Source organism: Dermatophagoides farinae, chromosome 8, assembly GCF_024713945.1.
Source record: "Dermatophagoides farinae isolate YC_2012a chromosome 8, ASM2471394v1, whole genome shotgun sequence".
In the NCBI taxonomy this organism is placed as follows: domain Eukaryota; kingdom Metazoa; phylum Arthropoda; class Arachnida; order Sarcoptiformes; family Pyroglyphidae; genus Dermatophagoides; species Dermatophagoides farinae.
The window spans coordinates 2,138,934-2,165,396 of record NC_134684.1 but is presented as its reverse complement, the minus strand read 5'-3'; the positions used below and the strand labels follow the sequence as shown (position 1 = coordinate 2,165,396).

Below are 26,463 nucleotides of genomic sequence, written 5' to 3'. Positions count from 1 at the left end.
TGATAAAATTGAACACACACCTACACACACACACACACCTGCACACACAAAAACATTGGTACTTAAATGAATAATATAGAATTCTCGATCATCATTTCGTTTTCTTTTTGTATTGTGAATATCATCAAACATTTTTTTTTTAAATTCTTTATTAGACACTCATAATAAAGTAAATGATGAATATTTGTACGATTAAAAATTGATGAATGCTCATTCTCCACCCGAAGATGGCAGCACAATATGAATTCATCAGGCTATGAATTTATTTATTTTTTTTTATTATTATTATTCGTTTTTCTTCATTTCTTCGTTTGTTTGATAATCCGTTTTTGGAAGATATTTTTCAATGAATAAATGTATTAACCAAATGAAGAATAGGCCATAAATTAAGAAGCCAATGATGGATAGATATTTTTGTTTATGGCAAACCTGTTGCGGATACCATATGTTAACCCATTCGGTTAGTAAACAAATTATTGCCTGTAATATTTGTAATAATGTTATGACCATTGGTAATATCCATGGCAATTGATTCGGTGTGGATGATTTCATGGCAAAATAAAGATACATAAAAGAATGTACTAGAAAATCTGTACAGATTAGCCAACGAGAATTGCTTGGCATATCTAACATTTGCCATGAATAACACAATGAAATTATATGATAAATCCAATGGATTGATAGTAATTTTTGTTTATTCAATACAATAATGACGCTGGTGAGCAGCTCGAAAATTCTCGATATACGATGTAGAGACATCCAAAGAAAATATCTTGGATCCTATAATGCCGAAAAAAAATTGATTAGATAAAAACATGCGTACAATAATAATATTAGATGACGTAGATTGTCAAAACAACACTTACGTCAATATAACGATCGTCACAGATCGATTGAAATAGACCATAGTTTTGTATCATGAAAATCAATTCAGGTAATATACGAAAGGTGCCCACAATAGAAAACAAAGACATTGTTAAATTCCAGAATGAAAGTACATCATTCAATCTATATGGTTGACGATTGCGCATCAATCTTGGAATCCAACATACAACAATGATCAAATATAATAATGAAATGGCAAATGGTAGCCATTGATTATTTTCAATAAAATATATTAATTTCGATAGATTTAACAATAATAAACGTTCAATGTTCAATGCTGAATTGAAACCCGGATATTGTGAAAAATCGAATGAAACATTGTGGAAATTTTTCTCTAAATACGTAGTTAATTTACGTACTTGTCGATCATCATTCATCATCATATCATTATTATCCATCATGATTCAATCACATTAGATGAATGGAGATTTTTTTTCTGATAAAGAAAAAAAATTAATTTCACTTTTAATCATACAATAGAATGAACTCGAATAAAATAAAATTTCCGAATGAAAATCAAAAAAAAAAAAAAAACATATATCAATGGATAAATGAGTACAACGACAATGCCGACAATAATGATTAAGCAAAATTGATTTTACCGCAATGGCTACATGTAGGATGATGATGATGATGATGATAATCAAACTTCGTTGTCATTTAGAGTGGATATGATATCATCTTGTAAGAGTGCTACTGTGCTATTGTGTGTGTGGGTGTGGGTGTGTTGTACGAAATCTGTATGTTTTGATGAACATGAGTTTCATTGTATTGATGAACAATTGTCATCATCATATTTCTATTGTTCTTCAGATTTTGTTATATCGATCAAAATATTAGGATCTCCATGTTGAAACATTAATGCTACGACTGAAAAGAATGCTGAAATGAACTTTGTGTGATAAAAAAAATTAACGATAAATTATTAGCAAAAAACAAAAACAAAAATTTTCACTCACCTTGACTATATTAGCAGCATTAATAGGTGTATTCATCACTTCAACACCAAGATTTTGATTCAAACAATCAATCATTTCAGGTAATTTTGAATAGCCTGAATAGCCAAATTTTGGTTGTACATTATTAGCTTTACCATTATTATGATTAGATTCTGAATGTAATAGAAAACGACGAACATTAACATATTCATAAGCTAAATCGGATAATGCATTAGCTTCAACATCAATATGGCTAAATATAACTGAAAATGAAATAATATTCTGTATGATAATAAATAGTAAAATAGCACAAACATAACGTTTAAATGGTTGGATTTCAGAATAGAATGTAATATAATAAAATTCCAGAACAGTTGTCAATAAACAGCCAACAATAATCATATATGAATCTTTTAAATAAACTTTTGCATATTGAATCATTAGATATAGATTCCAGAATGATTGAACAAATTTTGGTTTTAAACTACCATCACTTAGATGTAAATGAAATCGTTGATAATATTGTTGTAATAATGATAAACAGATATTATTTAAAATGAATAATAATGTGATAAAAAATCCAGATAAATATGTACTCAATGTAATATAAAGATGATTCAATAGTTGATCATAGAAATTTAGATCTTGAATAATAGAATAGCTTGTATTTAAAAATATAGTTATCATTATGGTTATAACCAATGCTTTACGAATGGTTTTATCTATTGTTTCGAATGATAGTTGAATATCTTCTTTAACCAATTCACCATAATGAAAATAAACCATACGTAGCCATTGATGATCATCAACATACCAACGATTATATAATAGAAACAGAATCGTTCGATATGATATCATTAAAAGATTGCCAACCACTCTCATTGATTGGCCAAAAAATATACAGCCCATTTCAAAATGGAAACAATCTTCATCGATTTCAGCATGGATAGATCGTACGAAATTGATAAGAAAAATAAGATAATCAGTCCAAATAATAATTCCAATACAAATCATCAATATTGAACGATGATTTCCATTGTTTATTTTAAAATATTTTTTCAAACTTTGACAAATTTGATCAAGATCCGAATCTTCCATGTTTGTCTGGCTATGGTTGAATGATTCATGGATAGACATTGAATTTCATACTACAAACTTTAAATTTGTTTTAAATTCCGACCATTATTGATTATTACTATTTTTTTATCTTTATGATTATGTGAATTTTTTTTTCTATTATGAAACATTTCAAAATTTCATTCAATCGATAAATGTCAAACAAAACAACAAATCCAGATGAATGGTCCTCAAAAAAAAGAAAAAAGTTTTGCTTGTTACCTGTAAAGTTTTCCAAGAAAAAAAAATATACTTTTTCGTCGTTGACCATGTCATTTCCAAGGAGAAACACATTGGCTTTATATTGTTGTTGTTGTTGTTCAAATGACAAAGTTTCAATCATAATGTCAAAAAAAAATCGAAAAAAATCGGAAAAATTTTCTTTTTATTCATTTGTCATCATCATCATCATCATTATCATCATCATTCAAAAAAAAATTCGGTTGTTATCGATTAAAATTCAAGGGAACCAACAATGATATATTAGGAAAGATTAGTAGAGAAATAGAGAGAGAATATGCAAATTCAAATACATATATGTTTATGTGTTTCAAATAGACAAATAAATTTATTGATTGAGATTCAGACAAACAAATTTAATGTTAGACAGAATTTATTTTTATTTTTTTTATGTTTATGTTTATGTATGATTGATTGATTGATAGGTAACAAACAATAAGAGAAACAGAATTCATATGGATCATCATTTTATTATTGTTTTCAATAATCATCATCATCATAATCACCATGATATGTATTGTCCAATATTGTTCAATTCATAAATTCTATAATAATCTGATGTTATCACTGATGATGGACATGTGTGATTCCAAAATTTAGATAGAATTTTCAATAGATTATGATCGATTGAATTTATTTTTGTTGTTGATGTTGTTATTGATGATGAAATATATTAAGTATAAAAACTTGTATTATTAATTCATTCTGTGTGTGTGTGTGTGTGATTCTAGATGTTTCCAAAATGATGATTGAGTAATTGATTTTGGCCGATATTGTCTTAAGTGTTTGTATGTGTGTGTGTGTGTGTCTGTTTTTGTTCTAGTAGGTGTAGTATTCTGGATTCTGTGTCTGTTGATTGTTGATAGCTGACACGATTATTTTTTTACTTTTTACCAATTTTCTAAAATTCATGTTTATAAAAGTGAACCAGAAGAAGAAAGGGAGAAAAATTTTTAACAAAAATGAGTTTGCATTGTCATTTATTTTTGTTTTGTATTGAAATTCATTTTAATTATCATCAGCTTACCTGAAACAATCCCATCCGATGACATCGACAATTGGTTCCCCAAAGATTACATCGGCATACTATATTTATTGGTGAAAATGAAATACGAACCAAAAAAAAAAAAATACATGACACAAGAAACAGTTAGAATTATTCGATTCATATCAAAAGAATTCTGTAGATGTCAAATTATTATAAGAATACACACACACACACACTCAAAACTATCAAAAATAAAAATAAAAATAACAACGGGCAAAATGTCAATTTATTTATTTAGATGAATGGCTATGAAAAATATGAAAAGAAATGTTTAGAATCCGATATGATGGTTTGAATTTGATAACACACACACATACACACACAATGGACAATGATATAATCTTATATAAATCTTTTGAATTATCAAAACAAACACACACACACACACACACACAAACCGTATGAATATCGAATATTGGAATTGATCGTTTACGTATGGCACGATTTCTCAATGCATTTTTACTAAGGAAATTTTTTGTCATACAAAGGCAAAAAAAAACTAACGTCCTTGGGAATTAATCCTGTTTTTTTTCTGGATGATTATTTTTTTTCTTCTCAATGAATAAACCAACAACGAGGAAATTTTCATCCATTTTTATGATTCGACTTTTTTTTCGCCTGTTTTTCTTTCTCGAAAATGGAACAATTTTTTTTTGTTTTGTTTCGACACAAAAAAAATTGAGAAAAAATCTCTTATTCAAACATAAAACGTTGCTCTAATTTGACATTTTTTTTTTATTTTTCATTCACTTTGAAGAATAGAAAAAAAATTGTCATCAAACAAAGAATTTTTAATGAAATGTCTTTAGGCATCAAGAGGTTTACTCTATCCATTTCGGGTAAACAATTGGCTTGCCCGACATATATTTATTATTATATAAGACATTTAAGTGTGTATGTGTGGGCTGAATACACGTATCATAAGAAGAAGAAAAAAAACTAAAGAGCTGAGCTTGAATTATTTAAAACGTTTCACTTTTTTGTTGATCTGTTATTGTTTTTTTTTTGTTTCTTCACATACATATAAAGCGGATATTAAGTTTCATTTTTTTTTTTTTTTTTTTTTGGAAGTATGGAATAAAATGAAAACGACAGCAGCAGCAACATCAGTAGAAAAAAAAACGAAAACTAAATCCTCGAGAGATTAAACGTAAAGGATAAAATATGAAAAAAAAGAACATATTGAATTGTACACAAACACATAGTATTTATCTAAAGAAATGGTGAATGAAAATAAAATTCTTGTTAAAAATGATATTGTTTCCGTGGATTGTAGTGGGGGGGGGGAAATAGCATGACATGTATAGCATTTTTGTTGTTGTTGTTGTTGTTTATAAATTTACAACACTCACTTGATTGTGGACAACAATCATTTGGTCGATGATCGCAAGGTGAACCACGTCGTAAGCAGCTACGTTTATCTGGTGATAAAAGCTGTCGATTGTTTATCAAATTTGCCAACATAATACCATAATAATCAAGATCATCTTGATCTAGTTATTAATAATTTATTCAAAATGATTGATTGATTGATTGATAGATCAACAAAAAAAAATTTTTGTTTTATACGAACGAAAAAAAAAACTTACTATCATCCGTTGACATGTATTCGGCTGCCATATATCCAACAATCATACTGATAATCAACATGGTCATGGTTACACAATTCATTCGTGACATTTTGGCCATTTTATTCGATATATGCTATGAGAATGGATAAATCAATCAAAGTTATTCATTAAAATTCATTCACTCATTAAAACTTGATAAATTAATTGATTATTTTCGGATGTAAAAACATAAGCAAACCAAAATTAAGAATTTTAGAATCTGGATCATATCATATCACTAAACTAATGAACTGAATCGTTCATACTTTCCCAATGGAGACAAAAATAGAGAATGAAAGAGATACAATGAAAATTTCATAAATTTAATGCCAATGGAAATGAACACTAGCACTGATATGTCAGAGTGTGTGCAGAGCAAATTCTATCCTGTCAGTAGACAACGCTGGTCGAAAAAGGATTAATGTCATTATCGAGCAACACACACACACACACACAGACAAACATCGTAATCATCACGTACATTCAATAATCAAACATCGTTTATATTAAAAAAAAACAACAACAAATGAAATAAAAAAAAAATATTTAAGCCGAATTCCATCATTATATGGAAAGAATTGTACAACGGGGAAAAAAATTACAGAACATCAAAAGGAATTAGTTAGTGACCAAAACAACAGTTACAAACAAACATATACAGATCAACAGAATCCATGTTCATTTTTTTTCTCTCATTTCCGTTATTATTTATCAGGCTAATAAATTATCATTATCTATTCTAGTTGATTTTTTTTCATGTTTGTGTGTGTGTGTGTATGTGTGTGTGTGGCAACGATTTTGATCATAATGATGATGATGATGATGATGATCATAATGATGGATGAATGAATGAATGGAAAAAGAAAATAACAAACTTTTACAAGGATACCCATTTATAATGATTGTATGGCAATGTTAATAAAACACATTCGTATCCATTTTTTTTTTTTTTTTTTTTTTTTTTGGTCAGGTTAAATTGCATGATGATGTAATAATACAAATACTCATAATTCTGACTGGAATGTTTTTTCTTTCTATTCGACACAGAATCATAGATCATTGAAACGACAGATCAATGAATGATTTGGACAATTTTTCTTTTTCTTCACTTCATTGCAATCGATAATAATTTTGTGTAATGAAATTTATTACGAAAAAAAAATTCCATATTCTTACAGAAACCAAATAGTAAAACCAAATGACAAATAATAATCGATTTCATATATAATATCGATATCAAGCTGGATAAATATTGTCCAGAAAATAAATAATGATTTGATTTTAATTGAAATTCTTATCTTGTGAACCAAAATGTTGTGATTTACATTTTGATTATTATTAATAACAGAATAAATGTATCGATTTGATTATTGATGATGATGATAATGATATTCGTAGCCGAAATATCATCAACAAACTACTCATTCAAAATTCATGTCATAGAATAATAAAACAAATATAGATATGGAATATTACGATTGGAATTCCATTGAAGATTATTCTATTCAATTCAATTCATTGGGGAACTATAGCCATCATTCTTTTCTCCTTTTCAAAAAAAAAAAATACTTTAAAAATGGCCCCTGTAACGTTGATTTCACTGTAATGCATTTTTTTCTTCTTTTTTTTTGTTTGTTTGAATGAAATAAACATTTTCAATTTTATTGTACACTTCAACTATGGATAGAAAATTGATTGAAAATTGATCTTTTCCACTCAATCTATAAATAGATTTAATTTGAAATGAAAATCTGCTATCTATAATTACAAAAACTGTCACTAGATCAGTGAGTTTTTTTTCTTCTACAAATCGAATGTGGCTAAATGGCAATGCTTGAAGTTTGTCATATATATATAACAATATATAATAAGTAAATGAAAATAAATCAATCAAACTGTAACTCACTTTTGGAAATTGTGATAAATAAACAAATAAACAGATCAGATATATATCACCAACAACAACAATAATAATTTGAAATTAAAATTAATCAATTCGTACACTGTTTTTGTGATTATTGATGATCGAAATGAAAAGTTCAATTAAATGAAAGTATTTCCAATCGAATGATAGAATTGTTGATGGAAAGCAGCAGGTTTCGTTTGTTGCATTTATTTATTTGATATTGTGGATATATTCTCAATGAAATAAATTTGGCCAACTTGGCATAAATTGCCCTTATATATATGCAATCGGTTTTCAGGATTCATTATTTTGTTACATGAATTCTTTACACAGGCTCAGTTTGGAATTTTGGTATTTTTTTTTTGACTAGCAATATCTTTTGCTATTCAAAATGATAATAGTAGTTGTAGTAGTAGTAGGAGTTTAGTAGTAGTCCTGAATCAGTCATTGAAAAAAAAAGAGTTCTTCCCTCCCAATGAAGATTATCACAAATATCAAAGAAAAAAAACCCCATGATTTTTGTTCACATTACCATGGTCTTCTCCGCCTTTGAATTTATAGGAATGTGTGTTGATTCTTTTTGATTCTTACGACAATAATACGCCCGTCCTGAGAATCGTCCAAATGCAAAAAAAAAACACAAACACTGAGAAATTTTTTTTCATTAATTGAATACCATAATCAGAATCACGTTTACGTTTTTTTTTTTTGTTACGTTGTTCATTCAGGTTTATTTACCCCTTTCTTATATTTGTTATGTTCATTTTTAATAATGTGTATGTGTGTGTGTGTATTGCAAAATCACATGATATACCATATTATTTTTGCTTAATTCCATCATCATAATGATGAACCAAAAAAAAAACCAACTACATGTATAAACAAAAAAAAAATATTGTCGACATCATCATATAATATAACTAATCAAGTCAAAATGACCAAATAAATACCGTAAACCATTTATTATATAATCAATCTTGTTATCATATCATCAACAAGGCACCAATTAAGGCTAATTCGAATCGATAATAATACCATAAACAAAAAAAAACAGGTTAATGTTGAAAAGTTTCGATAGAATTTAAATATGAAACAGGTCGATAGATTATTTATTTATTTATTTTTTTTTTCTTTTACTTACGTAAACAACAACAACAACAACAACGACAACGACAACGACAAGTAATGAAATTTTTTTTTTTGGCCAATATTGGAAAAAAACTGAAAATAAATTTTTCTGGCTAAATGTTTACTTTCATCAAATTTTCATTTTCATTTTCACTGGGTTATCATCACTAGGAAATTGTGGAAAAATATTATGTCATCCGCCTACACGTGTATATATGTAAACATGGTAAAAGTTTTTTTTTTTGTTTATAACTAGAATATTCTCTATGATTATGGAATACTAGGAAGTGTGCCAATAATGATGGACTATGTACATGGATGATGGTCTTATGATGGAAAAATTCACATTTAGCCAACTGAATCGAGCAGATTAAAAATCAATTGATTTTGATCACTAATTTCATCATTAATTAATTATATGCAAAGTTGTAATTCACAATCAGATTCTATTCTCGTTGTTTTTATAGATTGAAGAAGAAAAAAAAACTTTTTCTAGTATATTTAGATGGATTTAGATTTTCATGGCGACGTGGAAACATCTTGTTGTTGCTGGAATTCAACATTTGTTCCGTTTTTTTTTTTTTGCTTTGAAAAGCAAAGAAAGAGAGAGAATTTGAGCAGCTAACTTTTTTTTGAAATTGATTCATCCAATAGAATAATGTTTTTGTTGTTGTTGTTGTTGTTGTTGCTGATGTTTTCATTACTATCATTATTATTATTTCGTGACGAATATTCATAAATTTGAATAGTTTTTTTGGAAAAATTCTCATCACATGAGAATGAATAATAGAAGAATATCAAAGTGAAATTCTGTTTACATCATCATATATGATTGGATAATTACAAATTTTTCTTTTTTCTTTTTTTTTATTTATTCCATAGCACTGTTGTTGTTGTTGTTGTTGTTGTTGTTAGGAACGACTGCATTCATGCTAATTATGTTAATATGAAATTTTTGTTCAAAACAAAAATAATTATCCAGTGTTTAGCTAAATAATAGAAATTTATTCCATTTTCTCAATTAATAATGATATGAAATTTGATATGTTTGACTAATTTAATATAACGATATATATTGTGCATAAGAAAGGAACAATTTTCCATGTGCGACGGAAATGGTATGGTATCGTTTTTTTTTCTCGTCTTTGGATTGAATCGATTGAATTGAAATTTTTTTCTCCTTTGATTCAATTACAATTTCTGATGAACACAATAATTCTCTAATCTGTGTTGTTATCAGATCTAAAAGGAAAAACAATGAACAGAATTTTTTTTTTTTTTTTTGGTTTTGTTTTGTTATTCATTATTCTTCTACCAGCATTTTTTTCTGGTTCTATTATAATGTCAACTGAATTTTTTTTTTCGTTGTTGTTTTCGTTGTTTCAAAAACCAAAAATAACAAACAGAATCATTTTCAAACAAAGATTGAATTGAAAAAACAAGAAAAAAAAGAAAACATTTGAATTGAACTAAAAATAGCAATCAAACAAACAGTGATGATATTTTTTTTCTGTTTGGTACGGATTGGAATCCTGGTGATTGCATCAATCAAGATCACGGGTTAAATTGCAACAAAAAACAAACTAACTATAGTGACGTATGTGTATAAACGATGATGATGATGATTTGGCAGTTGGTATTGTTCTTTTTTTTTATTGGTTATTCTGTTTTAAACTTGGCGATAATTTTACATGTGGGACCATTAAATTTAAAATAAATTCCGATGAGAACCTAATGAGACAGACAACTTTTTCATTTTCAATAACAAATCACATCACATGAAAGTTCTGAACAGTCTAAATGAAAAATTTCACATTAAATATCAGTATAATTAATAACCGTTGCCGTTAAAGCGACACAAGACCAAAAAAATGGGAATTTTTTTCCAACATAATGCACCTGAATAATGGTTCATTCTGAGATTCATTAAATAATGATGATATTTTGAAGGTTGCCTTTTTAATGAAAATTTATTAGTTAGTAGGCCGACTTTCATGGACAAAAGAATTATAGAATAATGTATGGGTTACATGAATCAGAATTTTTTTTCTTTGTCACTATTCATAAGTTCAAGTACCCTGGTTCATGATTATCATGGAAATTCTAAAAATAACAAAATTCAAATTGGAACCATTGAATGTGGATAGAATTTATGAGATGAACAAAAAAAAATATAACCATGTTTAAAGAAACTATTAGATAATTTTCGGAATTTGGATACAATTCTGTGAGATTAAAGTGAAAAAATGGAAAAATTTTATTTCCATCCTTTATTTGAATGAATAATAAAATTTAGCCTTCAACCATATGAGTGATGATGATGAGTGAAATTTTATGGCAAAAAAAAAATTTTTTTTTTTGAATAAAATTTCCAACAACAAAAAAAAAGTTTGTTTAGGCCCTAGGCAAAACAAATATAAAATCATAACATTCGGTTGATTTTAAATCTATTTTAAATGTTAATTAATACAAAAATTTGAATTGAATAACGATGAATCATTTCAATTAACAGAAAAAAAATGAATGAATCAAATTGACGATAATTGTGATGAAAATTTATTGGATGCTGTCCAAAAAAAAAATTATCTATCAAATTGCTTTTTTGGAAAAAAAAATTGAATAGAAATAAAAAAAAATTCAACATAATTGACACATATTCGAAACACACATGAACACGCTGCGAGTATAATAAACTTTGATCAAACTGTGTTCATTTATATATTATCATTAAATTGTCATAATTGTAAAAAAAAAATAAATAAATAAGACGTGCGTGAGTGATGATTTTTCATGTGTTTTGATGACAAGCAAAATTGTATACAGATATCATATTTACATAATACACATAGGAAAGAAAAAAATTTCATTTTTTTCTTCAAGGAAAAATAAACTTCATCAAGATAAATTTTCATTTATTTATCCTGATATATCAGAAAGAGGTGACCAAAAACTAGTACATATATGACAGTAGTGTGACATGAGGAAAGAAAAAAAAATTGAATGATTTTATTTCATAATAAAATTTTTTTTTTTGTTGAAAGTTTACATAATGGGATAGACCCGGAATTGATTATATGATACATACATAACTGTTTGATTGATAACGTTATCGTATGGTTATAATAAACATTTTTTTTTCTTCATATCATCATCATTATGATCAATGAATGACGACATACGATTCCATGGATTCCTAAGAAATCTTCATATACATTCTTATTCTAGTGAATTCACATGATTCACAATACGATTTTCAGTATATATAAAAAAATAAAAATAATAATAAGATTTAGGTCAATTCTAAGAGAATACGTAAAATGTGGTTTAAAATAATAAACCAGTCAGGCAGATAAAAAATAATTAGACAACAGTTCATTAACAAGAGAAGAAGAAAAAGAAAAAAAAGACTGACATACTATGATTGTTGTTGTGACTAGAGAATCAATTTATCGTCATAAAATAAATCTTTCTATCTATTTAATTGTGTATGTGTATGGTTTTTTTCCCCCACAAACACACAAACAAACAAAGTACGGACATATTGAACAAATCGAAAAATTTAGAAAATTTTTCATCTGAAACAACATGTGATACCATTGATAACAGCGGGATCATAATCATTATCAACCAGATAAGAGAAAAAAATCAACAACAACAGCGACAACAACAACGACAAACAATAATTATCCAACCGTCATAAACACACACAAACACGAAATTACCAGTATTCTCATATGGGAAAAGAAATGAAATGTGAATGAAAATTTTTTTTTTTTTTAATTTGTTGAGAATAAACAAAATATAAATTGAATGTCAACCATCATTGGATAGGTCAACATTAAATCAAATCAAGTCAGATAGATGGAAAAAAAACATAGCGATACATTTAATTGTTTGGAAAGAAAAACCAAATGGCCAAATTGTGAACCACGTAATCTATTGATAATTATAATGGGCGTATAATGGAGATAATTATTTATTTCATTATTTATTAATTTCATTTATTCAATTTCATTTTTGTTTGCACCGGATGTTGAACAATTTTTTTTTGTTTTCATTTCATTGAAATGAATAAAGAGATCATGACGAGTGAAAAAAAAATCATCAACCGGAGATGATCATAATGAGATGGTAGTTATGGATAATTATGGATTCTATTGAAAAATCCATATAAAAGATACATGCCCAAAGCATTTTTTTTTGAGAAATAAAGAAAAAAAAAACAAAGCCAATAATTGACAATAATAGAATGCCCTCATTCCCAGCCATCTATTTTTTTTTTTTTGCTTTCATTCGGTTTCTATATGTAATCATGATTTGTAACACCTGTATTCATTCATTCATTCATTTAATTCGATACTTTATTCATTTCATTCATAGGTCATTCATTCATTCATTCATTCATTTTAATATCTATCCACCTGTTGATCTAAAATGACAGTGTTGATGAACGAAAGACATGTGTGAAATCGAATGAATGAAAATAGAAATGGAAAGACGAAAAAAAAAACAGACTTTTCTCATTGTTGTTTGATTTTTTTTTTGTTTGTTTGTTTGTAAATTGATCAATTTATGGTATCAATCAAACAATTAGAATTGAACGGTTAACTTATCATTATTATTGTCATTGTTGTTGTTGTTTTTTTTATTAGTATTGTCAATTCAATGATGCGTTTGATGATAGAGCGTGTTGCCAAAAAAAAAAAAAAAAAAAAACAAAACATAAACTGACATTCGACACGCTTGAAGAATGATGATGAAAATGGAAGAAAAAAAAACCATTGATTGATCAATTGATTGATTGATTGAATGGATTTTCGTAATAACGGTTTTTTTCCAGAAATAAAACCGGTATTTTCTTTGTAAATAAATGCTTAAGGCGGTTTGTGTGTGTGTGTGTGTGTATGTTCGGAAATTCACAATCATAAAAAAAGCCCATGATCTATCATCATTAAACCAGTAGTAGTGTGAGCTGAATCAAATTTTTCAAGATCTACGATTATCCATTCATTCATTGACATGTCATAGTAGTAGTGAATGATAATTGCTTAATTTTGAATTTATAAAAATTTATTTTTAGCCATTACCAGAAAAAAAATTCATCATCATCTAATTTTCCCATTTTCAAATGAATTGTTGACCATGTTGTCCGGAGGAAAATGAATTTAAATGAATTCAGTGTTTGATGAATTTATTTTTCATTTTCATTTTGAAAAAATGGGGAAAAAAATTTCTTTCATTCATTATGATCATGATTTTTTTTCATTGCATCATGTACATTGTACAACATGAATATATTATATTTATGATGATGGCACGAAATAAAAACCTATACAAACATAGTCAATTTTAATTCATCCGATAATGTTAATGAACCATTTAATTGGAGAAATTGGCCAACGGAAGTGTGTGTGTGTGTGTGTGTCCAATATAACAATAGTAAAAGTAAAAACGACAACAGGAAAAAAAATCATGACAACAAACACAAAATGAATGAATTATTTTGATACAAAATCTCAAATCATACACACACACAAAAACAACAACAAAACAATCAGTCATCGAACCGGATCAAATAAATATACGTTAAAACATGTGTTTTCTTTATTTTGTTTTCAGTGTATTAGCAAGCAATTATCATCTATGATGATGATGATGATGATGATGATATGGATCCATTCAGAGATGCAGACACATCATTAATATAAATACAAGATCAGATGAACAGAAAGAGATCAATCACAAGGATTGGGTCATCATCCTTTCATGATGATGATGATAATTTAATCATCTAATCAATAATCAACTATAGTCTATAGATGATTATTATATGAGATCCAATTCCAATTCATGATCATTCAAAATCCTATAACATGATTTATTCCATATTACACGCACACACACACACACACACTGACACAGACATACATTCATTCATACAAGCACGCACATCATCAATTAGAAATTGAGATTTTTATATCTAGCAATCATCATCATCATCATCATCATCGTCATGATTTGATGATCTGAAATGAAAATTTTTTGTTCATCCAAAATGTTTGGTATTTTTTTCTCTCTCTCTTTGGTTTTCATTTTTTGATTACTTGCTTTTTTTTTTTTGGAAGAAATAAAAATTTTTATCCTCATGTGTATGTGTGTGTATTTGTGCATATATCCAGGAAACTACACGCAAATATATCAACAAAACATCCACAATATAAAAAATTGATCGATACTACTAATAAAACATCTTCATTCATTTCATTATTAACAAAAAATGGCATTGAAGTTAAATGAATGACGAAGATCTGGCAAACCATTTTTTTTCATCTCTATTTCAATGTTGATGATCATCATCATGTCCATGATATTTTTTGTTATTGTTGTTGTTGTTGAAAATGGTTAGTTTTTCTGAATTAGATTCATCGGTTTTCATCTATGCATTTTTCCCTCCCTCTCTTTTTCTCTTGTCCTCTATGTTTGTATACAAACTGATTTAGTTGATTTTTAATTTTCTCTTGAATGATTGTCATGTTGTGACGACTAGACTTTCCCAAATCATTCATTTATTCATTCCAAAAAACTAGATAGTAACAACAACAACTTGTTGGACATTCACAAAGTGACTTGTTTTCCCCATTTTTACCACCAACCAACGACTATTATCATCATCATCATCGCCGTCATCATCATTGTGATGAGATCTGCATCGTTTTTTTTAATGGACAACAAAACCTGTTTGGATTTTACTCTTTTTGCGTTTCTCTTTATGCTTCGTTGTTCACTCATTCATTCATTCAATCTACTAAATTCATTTGTTCATTCGATGGCAATCATATTGGACACACACAAAGTCATCTGAAAAAAACATTTGTTTCGCCCATCTTGTTTTTTTTTAATTTCACGCTAAACCATCAACCAACCAGCCAAAACAGAAAAATTATTATGATGATCATCGAATCTATTTCCTTTCGTATGAGATTAGTTTCAACCAACAGTTATGAATCAGGTGTGTGTGTGTACAAAAGTGTATTGTTTATTTGTGTTGATTGATTAAGAGGTGATTTCATTTTTCATTAAGAAAAGTTGTGTATGTGTGTGTGTGTGTGTGCATGTGTTGCATCGGAATCCAGAATCAATGAACGGCAATCAGAGATAAAATAAAATTAACAATTTGTCTAGTGATGAAATTAGGTAGTGTTGGTGATAATCAAAAGTAAAAAAAAAACCCCAATCAACCTAACAACAACAATCCAAATCAATAACAACAAGTTATCGAATATACTTGATTTGCAATCAAAGTTTGTTTTTTTTTGTCTTTGTTGTTGTTATTTTTATTATCGCCGTCTATTTATTCGAATCATCACAAACAAACTGTTGATCATTTTAAATACAATCATCATTATCAACCAGTCAATATATGTAAACAAAATAATGTTGATGGTCGTGTGTGTGTGTGTGTGTACCATATCGATAAACAAACATCAATTTATCTTGACAACTACATGATTCATCAGTGGCCATAAAAAAAACGTATGTTTTATTGCATCAAAGCAATATCATCGTCATTCAAAGCTTCAACCCATTCATTTCAAATGACAATTTCCTTCTTGAAATATTTATATTCAAGTTTAAAATTCCATTCGTAGTACCGGTTGAACGGTAACACGACCATCAATATTCAAATTGTTTTTTGTTTTTCACACAAACATTTATTACCGTGTTTTCGGTCTGTTTGTTATGTAATTTTCTGTGTGTGTGTGTGTTTTTTTTTCACACGTTTGTCATATGGTTTTCATGTTTTTTTTCTGATGATCATCATTTTACACACATTTATCAAGAGGCCTCGAAGTTATAAAACAAGCGAAAATTTTTTTTTCTCTCAGATATCAATGGCAACAACAAGTTTTTATCATTGCAAATATTATCATTGTACATTGTCATTAATAATAATTTTTTTTTCTGTTCATCTACCATTGTCCATCGATGAATTGTTTGTTCGCTTCAATAAATTGAAGGCCTGATTCTCAAACATAAAATTTTCTACTCCAATGAATTACTGACTGGATTTTGGAATTTTTTTTTCTTAACATTAATCATCAAATCACATTCTATTGGATTGCAAATTCTTGAAAAAAAAAAATTTTTTTCCATTCCAAAATTACAACAATCGTTAATTAGTGTTTTGTATTTGTTTCATCATTTTGTTATTGCCATTGTTGTTGTTTTTATTTTTTGACGATTTATATATCATTTTCATCATCATCATTGTATATCAAGTGTCAAAGAGAAAAAAAATTGGTAAGTTTCAAGTTTTTTTTTCTATTTTGCTCTCTCTATAAATATCTCAAGTGACCTATCCATCACGATTTTTTTTTTGATAATGATGATGTTGATTCATCGCCTAGTAATTCGAATAATAAAACCTATTTATAAGGTGAATGTACTTGTTGTAAATAATAATAATAATAATAAAAACTTGATTCGATGATTATAACCAGAAATTCGAATATATCGGATTTCTTCCGGTTATAAATATATTGATGATCATCAAATATCAATGATGAACAAATTTGATCGAAAAAAAAATTATTTTTTTTCTTATTTCATTTCCCCATTTCACTGCCTATGGGGTGATTCATTCATTCAATATATTTTGATTATAATTACAAAAAAAAAATACGAAATTCTAACCTCATTCATTCGGTAATGACTACGACGACGACGACCATCCATCCATCCATCACCTTTTGAGAACATAACAGTTTCTAAAGATAAAAAAAAAGAAAAAATAAAAACACACTTTGTGGTCACTCAGTTTTCATTAACGTATCATTATCATTATCATCATTGTCATTATTATTTTGCCACGACGTATATTTTTAGAACACATTGTATTTTGTTTCATTTCATTACATTTTTTTTTTTTCATAAATATAAATGATGACCATAACGGTGACATTTTTTTTTTTTAGATTAAAAATATTTTTATCATCTAGATTTTATCTCTTTTTTTTCTTGATTTACTTGCTAAAATTGTTGTTGGATTTTATTTTGTTCTAATGACTTATAATGTATATATATATATATAAAGATGATGACATACATAAATCATCATCATCATGTGACAATCAATAAATATACCAAGTCAAGTTTGTTTGAAAGTTTTTTTTATTTATAAAATGATTGTTGCATAATATATGACAATGAATTGAACGATGATGTTCATTTTTTTTTTTTTTTTTTGATGATAATTAGGACACACACACACGCACGCAATCTTTTGAACAAGATCGATTAATTGAAAATGATAAAAAAAAACAAACAATGGGAAGCCATGATAATTATGATCATCTTTGAATAATAATAAAAAAAAACTCAACTAATTAGTATGAACCAGAAAAACAACAATTGATTTATGTTTTTTTTTTCTGTTTAAAAACCATCTAGGTTGACCTTTTTTTTGAAAAAATGTGTGAAAAAAGAACATGCATTTATCATTTTTTTCTACATTTCTCATTATTATCATCATCATCATCATTCATTTGACCAAGCCCAATGATCATCATTGGAAAATTTGACAAAAAAAAAATACTAAACGATTATTGTTTAAGTGAATCGAATTTGGAACAAGTTTTCACTATTCGATTAGAGAAAATAAAATGTCAAACATCAGAATCATCCACTGAATTCAAATGTAGACATACACACGCACACACACAAAACAAATTTGTACTATTTTCTTTGGATTTCTCATTCATTTGTCTGTTTGTATGGTTGATGCTCATCTCTAATGTCAAATTTTGTTTCATTTGTTTAAAAAGTCAAAAAAAAAAAATTTTTTTTATTATGGCCACAAATGTTATCATTCAAACAAATGAATGAATGATCAACAACAAAAGAATAGATTGGCACAATAGGGAGCGACTACAATTGGTTAAAACCTTCACCTTTATTTTCTCTTATCCACATACAAACCACATTCAACAAAACACAACATTTATTTGAGCTTTATTCAAGTAAACAACATAATGAACAAACTTGAAGCATAATATTCCATAAGAAATTGAATAAATTCTTCTATATTCATGACGAACGATTTGTACACAGCAAAAAAATTCTTTGTCAAATGTACTATTAATTACGTTGTGCAAAACATTGATTAAAATGATCATCATTTTAATATTAAATAATATCATCATCAACATTTTTTTCTTTTTCATTGAATGTTTACATAGTTATATTTGATTCTTGCCCAATTGGAATGTCAAAAAATTGGTTGTTAAAACTTCAATATATATAATAACTGTCATCATCATCATCATCATATGTTTGTATGACATAATTTTGTATTTTTGCTACAAATGAAAATTATTATTAAATGAATATATAAGATACGGATGTTTAAACAACATGAAAAAAAGAGATTCTCATCACATTTGGATCTCCGCGCTTAATATAAACGTAAATATTAAATACTTTTATCTTGTAAATATTTTTTAGCTAAACAATCATGAATGATTATCATTTTTTTTTAATATGGGCCAGTTGTTTTTCCCCCCATTTGAAATAACAATAAATAATGAATTATTGATTGATTGGAATCAATTAAATTTATAATACACACGGAACACGCGAAAAGGTCATATACACACGAATTCATAAGCGATCTTGTTGTTGTTGTTGTTGTTGTAAAAAAGAAAAAAATTGATTATAAAGATCAAATCATTGAAAAAAATTTCAAACAATAATGAATCGTGTTCAAACTATTAATGGAACAATGAAATGAAAATTCATGAAGTAAAATTGGAATTTTTTTTGTTTTGTTTTGTTTTAATCATTATAAAATTCATTGCTCTTCTCTTTTTCTTTTTTCTCATCATCATCATTCATCATCTCTTCATATACACATTTACCATTCATCATTCATATGCACATATACAATTCAATTGGCTAGTTGTGTTTAGCCTGTGATGTTTGTTGTTGTTGTTGCTGCTGTTGTTGTTGTTGTTGTTGTTGATTATGATGAGAAACAATACCGTTAGTGGCTGTATTAATCTGATTTTGTACACGTTTAACAACTTGTTCGGCTTCATGTGTCAATGATTCTGCACCGGAAACAATAGCTTTATGTGCACGATTAAAGCTTGATTTGATTGAAATTGGTGTATTCTGTGAAACTGTTGTCATTAATTGTTCACCACCAGTTGCGGCAACTGTTGCCGCTGTTTTCATTGATGTTTGTATGGCATGTATTGAACGTTTTAATTCTGGTTTTTTACGATTACGAAAAATAATCAAAAGTAAACACAATAGACCAATAATATCCAATAATAATATGGCATTCATTTTAAAATTACTAATACAAGTATCATCTGAATCATTACTTGTAATGGTGCCATGATTATCAACATCCATTTGTATGTTGTTGTTGTTACCACCATTGGATTTCATCATCATTACTGATGATGGTAACAACGATATCATCATTAGTAGCATAATTATTATCAATGTTAAAGAATTAATATTCGAACAAATTTTCATTGAAAATATTGGCCATTGATGATGATGATAATTGGATATTTTAGTATTCATTTTTTTTCACTATACACAATGAAAAGTGGAAAACAAAACAGAAAAAAATAAACAGTTAAACAGAAGCAAAATTCACAGAAAAAATTATTAAATTCCAACATTTCCATTCATATTATTTATATGGATTTATTTGTATTTTAATTTTCGAACAAAATTTTATTCGTTTATTCGGTCCATTTTGTTTGTTGTTTCAATGAAATTTTTTTTTTTTTGACTAATAACAACGATAACAACAACAACAACAACAACGAAATTGCAAGCCAATTAACGAAAACGACCAATTACGATGAAAAAGAAAAGACAGAAGTTAATTGAATCAAAAACAAAAACAAAAAAACAAAAAAAAAAAAAAAAAAATAAACATCAAAAACATTCCTACGCACATACACACACACACACACAGAAATTTGAAGTTTGAATTAGATCAAATTGAATCAAACAAAAGTAAAAAAAATGAAAATTTAATTGGAACAAAAAAAATTATATAAATAATGAGTACATGACTTTTTAGTGTAAAAAAAATGTGTAGATGATAAGTACTAGAAAATTTGATGATCATCACTGTCCAAAACAGAATCAAGAATAACGGTGACGATGATGATGATAAGACTAATTTTTTTCATAAAGAATGAGATAGAGAATGAGAGAATCTTTTGTTTTTCCTTAATAGAATTATAGAAAATTCTTGTAATTGGACACACACACATTTATGAACTTTTTTTTGGGAGGGGGCGAGCAAATCAACAAAACAAAATTGTCATTCAAACGGAAATGGATGGAATTTAGATGCACACAAACAAACAACAACAAAAAAACATCTTTTTCATTTGTTTATAAATTTTATAAGCAAATTAAAGATAAGTGATGACGATGATGATGATTAATGTTCTTTTCTTGTGATGGATGACTATGAATAATATATATCCTTGAAAAAAATGCATGATAATAATAATGGTGATGATGATGATGATGATGATGATGATGATAATGGAGTTGAAAAAGAATTATTTCTGAAAAAAAAACAAAACAATAAAAAAAAATGATGAACAAAAACATCATCAACAATTGACCAAAGACGTAATGTGTGATAAATCTATTACTGTTACTACTACTACTACCACTTCTATTATTCATTTACTGATTTTTAGAATCGTAAAACAACAACATTATTATTATTCGAATGAATGTTCAAACGAATTCACCTTCAGGGACACAGATACTAAGATATAGAGAGAGAAAGAGAAAGATGGACAGATAGAAAAACAAAATGAATAATTGAAGAAAAAAAAACATTGCAAGATGAATTGATTATGATGATGATGATGATGATGTCTATATAGGATCATCATAAATCAAATTGTTTACAATGATCATCATCATCATCATCATGATGGATTCCAGTTAGAATCGGAACCAAAAAAAAAAAAAAAAAAATATGATGATCATCATCATGAGTTATGATTGCAAAAATTCATAAAAAAAATGGTAGTATGTTATTTTTATATATTTGTAGACGTAGGCGTTATATTATATAAATAACTGTTTTCCAGTTATTCTATTCAAATAATAATAATAATCTCTTAAATGGAATTTGTTTTTGAATTTTAAATGCAAATGATAAATGGTAAATATATATTCAGTTGAATATTATCCACTGATGGATCCATTCCTAGAATAACAGAATATATTTAGTATAGTGGGAAAATGAAAAAAAACGTTTGAAATTCAATTATTTTCAAAAACGAAAATAAAGGCAACATAAATCGAATTAAAGTGGTCGATATTTTTTTTCCTGTCATTCTACTGTTGAATCAAAAGAAGAAGAAGAATGAAAAAAATGATGATTTACTTTTGATGAATGAAATAAAAAAAAATTTCTCAGTTCTCAGAAAAAAAATTGATTAATAACAAAGAAATTTGAATAAATGATAATCAAAAATCGATTCGATTTACTCGATTATATTATTCAAACACAAGTTTTGAACAATGAAATTTTAGAATAGAATTCCAATGGAAAAACGTAAAGAGAGACAAAATTCAAATTGATTCTTTCCATTCGTTTCTTCTGTTATTTCTACTGCAATATCATCGTGATCATCGGGTCATACCGTAAAATCTTTTTCTCTTCTCTCGGCCTGTCTCTGTGGACAAAATCATAATTGAATTTTTTTTTTTAACATTCATACAAGGATGAGCAAAACAAAAAAAGAGTAACATTTTGTTTGAATATAGAAAATTATTATATTTCCAATCATATATGATCATCGTCATACACACAATGGAAAATTTGTTCATTCAATTCATTCGTTTGTTTGTTCGTTCACACTTTGAAAACCATCACATCACATCTTTATTTATTTATTTTTCCAAAGAAAACAGTCTAAAAATGAGTAATCTTGGAGATTATATTCATCATCATCATCATCATTTATAATTCGAAATTTTTTTTTTTTGTTCAAGATTCTTATTAAGTTTATATAAATTTTGTGTGTGTGTGTGTGTGCATGTGTGTCCAAAAATACACCATTTGATTGTAGTCGAAAAAAAATGATTAATGAAAAATATATATATCAATTCAACAAAATTGATCATCAAATTGTTAATAGAAGACTGCCCCTCGAGCAGTAAACAAAAAAAAAAAAAAAAAATTAAAAGTTCATTGCTAAAACAAAAGAGATGGCCAATTGATTTCTATTTTGCATTGTTTGTCTGTCTGTGTGTTCAGCCGATCCCTTTTCATTTTTCATTTTGTATTGTGGCTAGATTCAATCATTTTGTTGTGAGTCAACGAATTATAATTAATTCACATTTTTTTTTTCTTTGGTCGAAAACAAAACAACAACAACAACATTAAGACAATTCAAGAAACAAAACAAAACAAAAAGAATTTCATTCCAAACACTTTTTCAACAACAAATTGTATACAAGGTCAAATGAAAAAGAATATGAAGAAAAATCTTTGATCATTAACACATACGAATAAAAAAAAAGAAGTAAATGTTCAAAATAATTATCATCATGATGATGATAATGGCATGATTTGGCAATGATTATGATGATGATGATGATGATGATGATGATAAGGTAAATCTTTTGATTGATTTTAGATCTAATTTGTTCAATTCCATGAATCAATGACAAACAAAATAAAATGAAATGGCCACCAATCGGATAACTAATTGCATTGAATTGGAAATAATTTGGACCATAATCAATCAATTAAAACATTCGAATCAATCAATTAATGATGATGAATTTCATATGCGGAAATTTTTATTTGTGTTTTTTTTCGTGATTGTTGATCAGTGATCACTCATCACAACGCCTACAAATTATATCATCTGTAGATTATATGAAGAAACAAAAAAAAAAACAGTAGTACATTACGAAATTCGATTCAATTTATATATGCCAAATACAAAACAAGTCTGTATATCAACAACAACAACAACAACAACAACAAAAAACCGTAGGCAGCAAAAGACAATTGAAAATGTTATATGGATGCTTGTTGTGTATAGTGATGATGATGATAATAACTAGCACCACCAATAATAATAACTTTATATCCATATAGTGTAAACCAAATGGATTTAACACAATTTTCAATGGAAATATAAAAAAAAACTTTTTATTTTTCTGGACAACCATTTCATTTTATATCTTGTGATTTTTTTTTTATATATATATATGATGAGATATGATCATGAACATTCAAAACAAATAAAAAAAAAAATATTTCAATGTAGGCGTCATCAATTTAGTAGTACTTTTCTTTTCATTTTTTTCAATGGAATTTTGTTTCGCCTAGTTCAGGTGTATTATAATAATGATTAAATAAATCCAACGTTTATATTTGTTGTAAAGCAAAAAAAAAACTATTACATTTCAATTATGTCTGTGTATGTTGTTACTGAAATCGATGATTTCCTTATCGAGTAATAATTACATATATACAAGACAAACCAAATGTTTTTGTTGTTGTTGTTGTTCAATCAAAATTGCATATATATATTGAATTACACGAAAGTATTCAAATTCAAATGTAGGATTGTTGTTTTTTTTTTGAATCTTCGTTTTTTTTTTTTGATTATTTCAAATTGAAAAAAAAATTTCCTGGACACCATAGACATAGTGTTATGATATCTATGATGAAGCATTGGGAATTGCCAGGTTTCTTGTTGTTGTTGTTTCTGTTTTTTTCCCCTTGTGATCATCACTTGGGATTCATTTATAATAATAAACTCATTTAATTCATTCAATCATTAAGAATAACAACAACAAGTATGTAAAAAAAAAGGTTTTAATTTTGTCAACAAAATTCTATAGAATTTATATTGAGATAAATTGTTCACTTGAGAATTAATGTTTTATAATGAATATAATTAAAATTTCATTTATTTTTTTTTCTTCTAATTCTAGGTATACTAGATATTTGGATTCGTTTGTATTTCACCAGTATTTTTTTCTGTTGAATATATATGAACCATGATGGCATATCGTGGTAGAACATTACCACCGGCACCACCACCACCACCACCATCATCACAATCTAGATTATCGAAAATATCATCAAATCGTTATTCACAACAATATTATTCAACAACTGATTCAACATCATCTTCAGACAATAATAATCATAATCAGAATTCTATTCGTTCTAGATCAATATCAAATATATCTCGATTATCAAATTCAAATCATTCAACTGATTCTGCACCATCAAGAAGTAGTAGCATTTCAAATTCAAGTGCCAATATGGATAATGATTCTAATGGAACTACACCACCACATTCATTATCACCAACAACAACTAGTCGTTTGTTAGATGAATTTGAACAAAGTAAAATTGAAATGTTTTATCGTTCACATCGTACATTTGTTTATGTTGGTCAATGTTTAGTAACATTATTGTTTACTGAAACTGAACTAGTCGATGGTGGTCGTCAATCTAGGCCTAAAAGTAAAGATTGGAAACAAATATGTCATGGTGTTCCTGTATTATTATTTAATCGTGGTGATACACGATCACGTGATAAACGACAGATTCAAATCTGTATTGCTGAACATGGTACCGGTTTTCAATTATGGACCGATATCATTGATAATCTATCCAATTATCATGCATTGAAACCAACATTTCATACAATGTATTTATCGATGGATCATCGAAAAATGGCTGGATTTCAATTCGAAAATCAATTTGCAGCATTAGAATTTTTTCGTCAAATTGAAATTATTACCGCCAATCCATTGAATATATCGTTGACTGGGCCAAAGGCTGGAAAAAAATCTGGCGAAAAATTTCGTATATTTCGTAAACAACGATCAAAAAGTGTTGGAAGATCCAATGATATTCATCATCATCATCATCATAATGTTTCTAATGAATCATCTCCATTCTATGATTTACATGATCAAAGTAAGAATAATCATTCTAAAAATAAACGACCACCAGGTAAAACAGATATATCGACACCTTGTTTATTTCAACATGTAACCAGCGTTAATCTACATAATTTCAATCAATTTGATTCAACTATAACCGGTCAAAATGGTGATGAAAATTCAAATGCTACAACAGAATCGGATTTTAATCAAAAATTTGAAAATTATTCCACAAGAATACGTTCCGATTATTCGACACCATTTCCATATCATCATCATCATCATCATCATCACCATCATCATAATCATCGATCAACGACAACATCTTCGACTAGTGCCTAGTAAAGTACGGAACGTAAATTGAAATGAAACAAAAAACAACTTATTCTTCAGTGCCATTGAAGAAACAACAATATTTTGAAATTTTTTGTCTGTTAAAATTGTTAAATTTTCAAATATTCTATTTTATTCAACTTTTTTTTCATTGTTTTTTTTCATGATTGTAAATATTGTATTTTTTTATCATCATTTCAAATAAAATTACAAAATTTCTTTTTTTTGACCCAATTAGAATTTCAATTTTTGTTTTTTTTTCAAACATCAAAATTC

At 27.3% G+C, this 26,463-nt stretch overlaps 4 protein-coding genes across 7 annotated transcripts; 1 reads left to right on the top strand and 3 right to left on the bottom strand.

The window, feature by feature from the left end:
- Positions 1-70: 70 nt before the first annotated feature.
- LOC124495415 (very long chain fatty acid elongase 6) lies at positions 71-1,368 on the bottom strand. Its single transcript, XM_047058791.2, has 2 exons — positions 867-1,368; positions 71-780 (listed from the first exon to the last, which is right to left on the bottom strand). Exons 1-2 carry the CDS (start codon positions 1,284-1,286, stop codon positions 286-288), a joined length of 915 nt encoding a protein of 304 aa, XP_046914747.1. The 5' UTR covers positions 1,287-1,368; the 3' UTR covers positions 71-285.
- Positions 1,369-3,479: 2,111 nt separating this feature from the next.
- Positions 3,480-7,993, bottom strand: LOC124496129 (xibalbin-1). 2 transcript variants are annotated; one of them, XM_047059601.2, is made up of 5 exons: positions 7,744-7,993; positions 5,817-5,931; positions 5,580-5,720; positions 4,207-4,265; positions 3,480-4,080 (listed from the first exon to the last, which is right to left on the bottom strand). In XM_047059601.2, the coding sequence occupies exons 2-5, from the start codon at positions 5,914-5,916 to the stop codon at positions 4,063-4,065; spliced, it is 318 nt and encodes a 105-aa protein (XP_046915557.1). In that variant the 5' UTR covers positions 5,917-5,931; positions 7,744-7,993; the 3' UTR covers positions 3,480-4,062. The 2 variants fall into 2 exon arrangements, with proteins under 2 accessions (XP_046915557.1, XP_046915558.1); XM_047059602.2 differs by lacking the exon at positions 7,744-7,993 and adding an exon at positions 6,104-6,232.
- Positions 7,994-15,476: 7,483 nt separating this feature from the next.
- On the top strand, positions 15,477-26,421 carry MESR3 (misexpression suppressor of ras 3). 3 transcript variants are annotated; one of them, XM_075733734.1, is made up of 2 exons: positions 15,477-17,172; positions 24,889-26,421. In XM_075733734.1, exon 2 carries the CDS (start codon positions 24,955-24,957, stop codon positions 26,194-26,196), a length of 1,242 nt encoding a protein of 413 aa, XP_075589849.1. In that variant the 5' UTR covers positions 15,477-17,172; positions 24,889-24,954; the 3' UTR covers positions 26,197-26,421. The 3 variants fall into 3 exon arrangements, with proteins under 3 accessions (XP_075589849.1, XP_075589847.1, XP_075589848.1); XM_075733732.1 differs by lacking the exon at positions 15,477-17,172 and adding an exon at positions 24,687-24,766; XM_075733733.1 differs by lacking the exon at positions 15,477-17,172 and adding an exon at positions 24,713-24,750.
- LOC124495419 (uncharacterized) lies at positions 19,212-21,500 on the bottom strand. The gene is made up of 2 exons (XM_075733561.1): positions 20,232-21,500; positions 19,212-20,141 (listed from the first exon to the last, which is right to left on the bottom strand). The coding sequence occupies exons 1-2, from the start codon at positions 20,464-20,466 to the stop codon at positions 19,825-19,827; spliced, it is 552 nt and encodes a 183-aa protein (XP_075589676.1). The 5' UTR covers positions 20,467-21,500; the 3' UTR covers positions 19,212-19,824.
- Positions 26,422-26,463: the final 42 nt, after the last annotated feature.

Bases quoted from the DNA above. Each gene is read 5' to 3' on its own strand.
- LOC124495415 (XM_047058791.2), bottom strand. From the start codon at position 1,286: ATGATGGATAATAATGATATGATGATGAATGATGATCGACAAGTACGT. The intron at 781-866 runs GTAAGTGTTGTT...TCGGCATTATAG, and splicing joins GTGACGATCGTTATATTGAC to GATCCAAGATATTTTCTTTG.
- LOC124496129 (XM_047059601.2), bottom strand. From the start codon at position 5,916: ATGGCCAAAATGTCACGAATGAATTGTGTAACCATGACCATGTTGATT. The intron at 5,721-5,816 runs GTAAGTTTTTTT...ATTAATAACTAG, and splicing joins ATACATGTCAACGGATGATA to ATCAAGATGATCTTGATTAT. The intron at 4,266-5,579 runs GTGAGTGTTGTA...CAATAAATATAG, and splicing joins TGATTGTTGTCCACAATCAA to TATGCCGATGTAATCTTTGG.
- LOC124495419 (XM_075733561.1), bottom strand. From the start codon at position 20,466: ATGAATACTAAAATATCCAATTATCATCATCATCAATGGCCAATATTT. The intron at 20,142-20,231 runs GTAATTTTAAAA...GTAAAAAACCAG, and splicing joins TTCAGATGATACTTGTATTA to AATTAAAACGTTCAATACAT.
- MESR3 (XM_075733734.1), top strand. From the start codon at position 24,955: ATGATGGCATATCGTGGTAGAACATTACCACCGGCACCACCACCACCA.